Consider the following 8,693-nt stretch of genomic DNA (forward strand, 5'->3'; position numbering starts at 1 on the left):
CATGAAGCAGAAGAAACAGTTGCTATGAAAAGGATGTGAAGGTGTTTTAAAAATAGTTTTTACTGCCTTTGGTTGATATTTGAGAATAAAGACGTTTTGTTTGAGTAACGCAGAAGTTTGTGAGCACAGACATTAATTTCAGACACTTTTTGGGTTTTGTTGCATTTTATTTGTTGAAGCGGCACAGAGAAGACCTGCAAGCACAGCAGTAAAGTTTCACCAGCATAAGCCAAGAAAATGCTTCCCCTCACAAACCCTCCGTCTTTAGACCGCCTGTGGTTTCCTGTGAAGCAGGAAACTGGTGTGATGTGAAGGTGAGAAGCGATCTTCAGGTGGAGGTGTGCACTCGCCCAGCATGCAGGAAGGTGAAGAAAGGTGGAGATCCGACTCCAACCCCGGGCAGGCAGACACGTGATTGACCTCAGATGGTTTCCTCCACAACCTTTGTGATGATTGTTTTGGTTGTGGTGGAGGTAGAGGAGGAGAGCGAAGATCTGCGTGGGAAATGAGACAAAGCTGGTCAGAGATGCTCGTCTGAAAAGCAGAACCCGCTCACATGTTTACAGGTAGGTGCTGTAGTGCAATTCCCGAGTTTCCAACATCAGTTGACCAAAATGAGCAGAAACATCTACAAACTGAAGTAAAAACGAGTGCCAGACCGTGGTTTTGTGTAATGCCAGTTTGCACCACAAGAGGGCAGAAAGAGGCAGTGCAGCTTTCTGTGACCAGCAGGAGAGGAAGAGGAACATGAACGTGAGTTTGGACACTGTCAGGCTCCTTAGATAAACACTCTTTTTCTTCTAAGCTAACGAGCAGCTTAAATTCTGCAACAGTGAACAGTGTGGTGAACAGTTTACTTACATTTTACACAACGTACCATTAAAGGTACATTGATCAGGACTTCACAGATTGAACTAATGTTAGCAGCCGATGGTAACACTAAAACTAAGGATATTTCCTCTGTATATTTTAGTTTTCCAAGTAACCTCTGTAAGGAGGAGAGAGCAGGGCCACAGAGAGGTGAGGCCGTCCTGGTGAGCTCTTCTTACCCGCCTCCTTGTCCGTCGAGCAGCCTCCTGTACTCGGCGATCTCCAGCTCTAGTCTGGTCTTGATGTCCAGGAGAATCTGGTACTCCTGTGCCTGCCTCTCCAGGTCTGCTCTGAGCTGCACCAGCTGCTCCTCCAGACTGCTCACCCGCATCTGGAATCCTTCCATCTTCATGCCGTAGCTGCCCTGGACTTCGGCGAGTTGGGCTTCAAGGGACATTTTCTGTAAGAACACGAGCAGGTCAGAGACAGAAGCTCTACCTGTGGATGAGGTCGTGACGTTGGGCTACATTTCAGCCACCTCTCTGCAACTCAGGATTTTAGGAATCGGAGAAAACGAGGCCACGAGGTGAAGATGTAACTGAACCAGCCTGATGTTACTCCCCAGGGAGGATTTTCTAAAACCCAGAACTTAGTACCCTCACAATTCCTGTTCTTCGACTTTGTCCTTTGACATTTTGAATGAGGACCCCTCTGTGCCCTCTGTCCAGCAGCCTCCGGCACTAACATTAGAGAGATTAGTGGCTGCTGTATTCTTGTTTATTTTCAGGGATCAGAACTGAGCCCGAGCTAGCTTTCCTCTGGCTAATGTTAGCTAACAGTATGTTACCTGCTCATATGGATCAGCTGGAAGATAGCTAGGGCTCGATGCTTGGACCACTGATATTCAAGCTCATTAACCGTTTGACATTTTTAATAAGTTGCTCTCATTAGATAAAGTTATTGATGTTATTGATGTAATTATGAGTTAAACGGTTCATCTCACCATGCTGAGCTGAGACTGGAGCTCAATCTCCAGAGCCTGGAGCTGACTCTTCACTTCCTTTACTTCCACGTTTGATGTCTTCAGTGTCATTTCTGTGGCTGCCACCTCCTTGGTGAGGACCTCCGACTGAAAGAAGAAGAGGAAGTAGTGAACAAAAACGAGCTGTTGCAGGTTTCTGTTGAATAGCAGAAAGCTGGCGTACCTTGGCCTGGAACCAGCCCTCTGCGTCTTTGAGCGCTTTGGCGGCGACGGTTTCGTAGTGCTCTCTGATATCCTCCATGACTTTGTTGAGGTCCTGCTGAGGAGCAGCGTCCACCTCCACATTCACCTGACCGCTCATCTGAGTGCGCATGGACACCATGTCCTAAAGGACAGGGAGGCGGGGCTAAGGATACCAGTATGTTTTAACATTGCGTGTGAGACGGATCTGCTTACCTCCTCGTGGTTCCTCTTCATGGTTGCCAGATCGTCCATCAGGGCTTCGATCTGCATGGTCAGGTCAGTCTTGGCCACGTCCACCTCTCCCAACAACGCCTTCAGCCCGGCGATGTCGGCCTCGACCGACTGACGCATCCCCAGCTCGTTCTCGTACCTGTTAAAGTTAAAGACAGAGAATAATGTGTTAGTTCTGATGAATAAAATCCAAACAACAACTCTGTGAATGACTTTTATCAGCATTTGGTGTTTGTGCTGATTTCGAGACAAAAACCAGAACTCTATTTTTTTCTTTTAGTAATCTTGAGGCTCGTTTCTATGGATTAAACAGTCAAATAAACTTCAATAAAGAGAAGTGAATCTTAGACTTCCTGAGAAACATCTGCTAAAATCATCTTTAAATTCTAACAAATGAGCTCCAATGAGTTCTCATGTTTATCTAATCTAAGTCTAATTTTTGCTCTTGCTGGACGATGTTTGGGGGATTTTTCTGGATGAGAGAAAATCAAACAATCAGACTGAGGAGTTTGTCAGAGGGTCTGAAGAGAGGCAATATCACAGTAGGGAGGTTTTCACTGTCAGGACATTTTTCTGTCAGAAGAAAACAGCAAGAAAGTACAAAGAACACAGGAAGAGAAATAAAAGGTAAATAAAAGGAAAAAAAGGAGCCACTGACTTCAGCCTGAAGTCGTCTGATGCGAGCCGGGCGTTGTCGATGCTCAACATGACGGTACCTTTGGCGATGATGGCATCCTGGATCTGAAAACCAGCACAGAGCCACAAAAAAGGGAAATCAATCAATGGTAGATTATCAATAATGCTAATTGGATGATTCAGTAAAGAAGGGTTAATAAATCAAACATTACAGAGAAGAACAACAAAGCCAATCAGATCTCCTCACGCCGTTACACGCCCATCAGTCGCAGCAGCTGCTTTTATGTGAAAAACCAAAGCTCGTGTTTCCTGTTGGAGCCAAACGAAGACCAAAGACAAGTGACTGGTTTACAGGTGACATCAGTCTTGGAGGGCGTGGCTGCTTCACTCGGCGCACTCTCACACAGGTGTGGTTCAGATTTCTATCCACTCACTGGGAGCCTCCCACCAGATTACTAACACTACTCTTCTTTCCAGCCTCTCGGTCAAAAGCTGCTGTAATTACAAAGGTTTCTATTCTTTCTCGAAATCACCAGAAGGTTCGAGTGCTTGTTTTTAATAGTAAAAGTATGAATGAAACCCCAGCAGTGCAAACATCTGGACTGCACTGTGAGGGATTTGTTAAAAAATAAAAATCAAATGTAGGTTTTCTCCAACTTTAAATATGAGTTTTTTTTGGCACAACTTGAGCTTCCATCCAATTTCAAACTTTATTTTTTATGTCTTTTCATAAAACATTATGTGATTTCATAAATGTAAACTTGTGGACCAATAGGAGCAGAGACCCCTGAACACCATCTGCCCCGTTTCCTCACCTTGGCATGCAGCTCGGCGATGGTGACGTAGAAGGCGCTGTAGTCCCTGGAAGCCGGGCCAGCCTTCGTCTCCACGAACTGCTTGATCTTCAGCTCCAGCTCGCCATTGGCCTTCTCCAGCGACGCCACTTTGGCGAGATAGTTGGCGAGACGGTCGTTGAGGTTCTGCATGGTGAACTTCTCGTTGCCGACGAGGCTGTCGTCCATCCCTGCTCCTCCGCCAAAGCCACCCCCAAATCCTCCACCTGAAGCAAAGCCTGCACCAAATCCTCCACCTCCACCTGCACCAAATCCTCCACCTCCACCTGCACCGAAAGCTGCACCAGCTCCTCCACCGAGGCCGCCACCGAGGCCTCCACCGAGGCCACCAGAGGCGAAGGTTCTCCCGGCCTGTGAGACCCTGATATTACCGCGTTCTCCAGCAACGCTGAACGAGCTCATGCTTCTGGATGAACGGCTGCTGCCAAAGCCTCCGCCGATGGAGTTTCGTGAGAAGATCATGGTAGCCATAGCGATGGAGCAGAAAAGAGGAGGTGCTTGTCAGTCTGTCTTCTCCGGTGGAAGGAGCAGGAGAGAAGTGAGGAGGTCGCTGCTTTTAAAGCTTCTCAGGTGGGCTGAACTGCAGGTACAGGGGCAGGGCTAGAGGGGAGGGGCGGGGAGGGCAGGGATAGAGGGGAGGGTCGGGGAGGGCATTGATAGAGGGGAGGGCTGGGGAGGGCAGGGATAGAGGGGAGGGCCGCGGTCCTACCTCCAGCTTGAATCCTTTTCCCCGACTTCCTTCGGCACTTTTACACACCATGACATATATTTACACACATATTTTTGTCCTTTTATATTTTTAAGTATATTCATGTTTATACCTGTATCTATAGCTCAATATTTATCTATTGATATCTCCGTTTCTACACTTCATTTTATATGAATGCTTGGCGTTCGTTGTATGTGTGCTGCTGTGACCGCTCAGTGTCCTTCTGGGATTAATGAAGTCTCTCTGATTCTGATTCATGAGAAACAAACGGGAGAGACGTTTTCCGTGTGAGGCACGGCAGAGCTCAGAGGCTTCATGTTTCCATGTTATCTGTCTGAACACGACAGCAGCTGAGACCAAATCTTCGTCCTGCTGCTCTGACAGCTGATCTGCAGAGACACAGAGAGCACATTCCTCCATTATTAACTTCTCCTCTCGTTGTTTCAGGGGAATTTTTGCTTCTTTCCCGTTACACTCGTTACATCCATCAACGCACACAGCTGCCCCTCCCTATGCCTGCAGTTCCTCTGACATCCACTAGAAGCTCCAGCAGTGAGTCAGTCCTACAGACTCTCATTTTAAAAACTTAATTTCATCCATTTTCTTCTGCTTCTCCGGGGTCAAGTCCTGGGGACAGGAAGACAGGACAAGGACAACTTTATGCTTTAGCAAAAAGGAAAGTTTGAAGCCTAATCTTGAAAGTAGAGATAGTGTCTGTCTCCTGAATCCAAACTGGAAGCTGGTTCCACAGAAGAGGGGCCTGAAAACTGAAGGCTCTGCCTCCCATTCTACTTTTAAATACTCTAGGAACAACAAGTAGGCCTGCAGAGCGGGAGCGAAGTGCTCTAATAGGGTGATATGGTACTACAAGGTCATTAAGATAAGATGGGGCCTGATTATTTAAGACCTTGTATGTGAGGAGCAGGATTTTGAGTTCTGGATTTAACAGGAAGCCAAAACAGGAGAAATCTGCTCTCTCTTTCTAGTCCCTGTCAGGACTCTTGCTGCAGCATTTTGGATTAGCTGAAGACTTCCTGATAATAATGAATTACAGTCGTCCAGCCTGGATGTATATGCATGAATAAATGCATGAACTAGTTTCTCAGCTTCAAAGCTGCCGTCGAGTCTTTATTGAACACAGCTGGGTTGAAATGGGCGTGTGTGGAAAAGCATTTTACGCATAAAAACATGGTTTAGAGGAAAACATGCAGAGTGCATTAATATGTTCATGTTTTCACCACTTTACAGTCACATCTGCAGAAACACATCAGATTCTGTCTTTCAAAGGTGTGAAGGTGTGATTACATCGGTGCCTCTGGCCCGCGTGCTATAACTTTATATAACATGAAGTGAATATTGTGTTCCATCACTCAGCACAAAGACTCTTCAGTTTGATGATGACAGCAGCTGGAATGGCCTCTGGCACCCAGCGCTCATCTATCACCTGTCAGCGTCCTATTTAAGGTGCTCACTGTGGGAAAACGCCCCCGGCTTAGCGTCTGTTTGTGGGATCGTCATGGAGAGCAGCATCTTGGTGACTCTCTTTTGTCACATAGAAATGCTCTTTGTTGTATTAACTCTGTGTGAAGTTAACCTCTGCAGCTCAGCCTCCACCTCACAGCAAGCAACATATACACTCAGCACTTTATCAAGTACACCTGTGCAGGTGAGTGCAATCCAACAGCTCAGCCACAAATTCAGCTTTAATCTGTTAGAGAGGAGATTATCACACTTCAGGTTCCAGTGGGCGTGGCAGTGGGGCCCTCAATGCACAGGTCAGCTCCAACATAAGACCATTCAGTACCCACAAATATAATAATAATTAGTTCATTTTCTGTGGAAGTCACCAAAAGCAGCCAAAACAAACTAGAAAGAAATAAAACTTGTTTAGAACTTTAAATCAATTAAAACAGGACTTCCTGTGAAGATGGTTGGCTAGAAGACGTGCTTTCACTGTGGTCCCGCTCCCACCTGTATCTATTATTACCTGTAACGACGGGGATTTAATGCTTCTTGTCGTGCCTTAATTGACAAGGTCATCCGCTTCAGAATGCGCTACCCAGCGATGCTCGTGCTGAATCACAATCGCACTGAATCACCTAAAGATGCACAAAGTTTCATCAGTGCGCTGGAAGACACCTGATACTTGTCCCGTACAAACTGTGGCACTGTTGGTTTTAACTTAGAACATGGCATTGGTTCAGCTCGCCATTGGACGCGTGAGTCCACAGTTTTTAATGCAGCTTGAGGGAAAGCAGAAAGTTTAAAGGTAAAATAGAAATTTGTTCATTCTTTGTACCTAAAGTGGCTTTAGGCCCAATATCTAGTATACAGTACTAATTGTTTACTCAGTCTTTAATTTTGTTTCACAACTGACAGTAACCCGATTTGATTGAGGTTTGGGAAGTGGGTGTTTTTTCTTTTTCTTTTCTCCCGTGGAGTGAAACTTGTGGGTGGCTTTTTCGTTTTCGTTTTTTTTGTTTTTGTTTTGTTTGCTTTGTTTCTGGTTTGTGATATTTTGACGTTTATCCTAATTCCTATATTCTCATGCAGTTTGTTGTGTGTGTAAGGGTTCCTTTGCCATTCGTTTATGATGGCCAGTCCAGCCCATGGGTTAAATCTTTTACAGTGTTTATTATGGTGGGTCTTTTTTGTTTGCTTCGGGTTGACAATCTTTGTCCAATGACTGACTTTTACAATGAGTAACATAAAAAACTCTCAACGTCACGGGAATTAATCACGTTATTAAGAGACACAAAATATTTTTCTTTTTCTTTCTACAAATGACTTACCGGGGGTTAGTGCTTCTGCTCTATGGGAGGCGGGTAAGGCGTTTCTCAGGGGCTCTCTCTTTCACCTCAGTGAAAAAGAAGAGCACCTTAGCCAAACAATTAGTACTTGAACGCGACATTACTAACTTGGAGAGGGAGTTTAAGAAATCCTCGTCTGTTTCTGTGCTTAAAAAACTGGATGCAGCCAGATCAGCCCTGGACCAACTACTAACTCAGAAAGCAGAAACTGCAATATTCTATGCAAAACATAGATTATTTGAATTGGGCAACAAACCTGGACGCTTACTTGCCCGACTTTCCCAGGGGAAAAAGGGCTCTTATGCAATACCCTCTCTAAAAGATAAGAAAGGCGTTTTACAGTTCGAGGCTAAACTTATCAGCAAAATAATGAAAGAGTTTTATCAGGACTTATATTCCCCTGAGTGTCAAAATACTGTAGACACTAGGAAATTGTTTCTTGATAATGTTAATCTCCCTATACTATCAGAGGAAAGTCGATTAAATCTTTGCAATCCTATTAGGGCGCAGGAAATCTTAGATGCAATCAAATCCTTACAGAGTGGAAAAGCTCCAGGCTCCGATGGGTTTGGGCCAGAGTTTTATAAAAAAATGGCCAAACACATTTATTAAAAATGTGGAATCTCTTGAGAGGGGCACACTTCCACCCACCTTAAACCTTGCCCATATATCCCTGATCTTACCCAGCTGTGCCAGAGTGATCTGAGCCGCAGGCACAGAGGCCGGAGGCCCGACGGCCCCCTACCCCCCGGAAGAGGCCTGACTGAGCAACAGGTGCCAGGCCCCGCCAAGTAGCCACCGGGAGTGAGCTGGTACATACCTGAGCGCCCAGCCCCGGACACCAAGAACCACCAACGCACCGACCCCTGAGGGCATCAGTCACCAGCAGGGAGTGTGGTGAGGGGAGATAGGCCTCCACACTTTGGAGGGTCTGGGAGTTCCCAGAGAGGTGGAGTCTGAGACCCGACCTGACATATAGACACAGACACAAACGTGCATTCCCACCCTCATGCACACATATACAAATACTCAGCACTCACCCAACCTAAAGATAGACACAAATGGACACACAATCACACTCCCCAAACATACTCTATACCCCGGGTCCAGGTACCCTCGCCCCCAGAGGGGGAAACGACAGCTAGACCCAGGAGATGTTACCCTTTCCCCCGGGGTGGAGGCAAGCTGACCGCCCCGACTCCGCAGTAGCAGGGAGGCCCCGCATCCCAGATCCCAATCGGACGGCCAACACCTCCGCCCATATTCTCCACCTCTCCTATGTCTCTCCCCCACCTGCAGAGTGGACTCCTGCAAGGATGGAACAACCTCCCTGCCAGTTGAAGAGCCCCCAGTTAGGCCAATGCACCAGAGGCCCCCTGCGCCCACCCGCCCACAACCTCAGCGACACACCAATGAGG

General features: G+C 46.6%; 1 protein-coding gene across 1 annotated transcript; it reads right to left on the reverse strand.

The window, feature by feature from the left end:
* Nucleotides 1-146: 146 nt before the first annotated feature.
* Nucleotides 147-4,282, reverse strand: LOC102783359 (keratin, type I cytoskeletal 13-like). The gene is made up of 7 exons (XM_006805261.3): nucleotides 3,718-4,282; nucleotides 2,925-3,007; nucleotides 2,249-2,405; nucleotides 2,016-2,177; nucleotides 1,814-1,939; nucleotides 1,050-1,270; nucleotides 147-494 (listed from the first exon to the last, which is right to left on the reverse strand). The coding sequence occupies exons 1-7, from the start codon at nucleotides 4,225-4,227 to the stop codon at nucleotides 422-424; spliced, it is 1,332 nt and encodes a 443-aa protein (XP_006805324.2). The 5' UTR covers nucleotides 4,228-4,282; the 3' UTR covers nucleotides 147-421.
* Between the last annotated feature and the right edge of the window lie 4,411 nt (nucleotides 4,283-8,693).

This window comes from Neolamprologus brichardi, chromosome 4 (assembly GCF_056152115.1).
Source record: "Neolamprologus brichardi isolate AB-2024 chromosome 4, ASM5615211v1, whole genome shotgun sequence".
Taxonomy (NCBI): Eukaryota; Metazoa; Chordata; class Actinopteri; order Cichliformes; family Cichlidae; genus Neolamprologus; species Neolamprologus brichardi.

Bases quoted from the DNA above. Each gene is read 5' to 3' on its own strand.
- LOC102783359 (XM_006805261.3), bottom strand. From the start codon at position 4,227: ATGGCTACCATGATCTTCTCACGAAACTCCATCGGCGGAGGCTTTGGC. The intron at 2,178-2,248 runs GTAAGCAGATCC...CCTGTCCTTTAG, and splicing joins TGAAGAGGAACCACGAGGAG to GACATGGTGTCCATGCGCAC. The intron at 495-1,049 runs GTAAGAAGAGCT...TTTCCCACGCAG, and splicing joins CTCGACGGACAAGGAGGCGG to ATCTTCGCTCTCCTCCTCTA.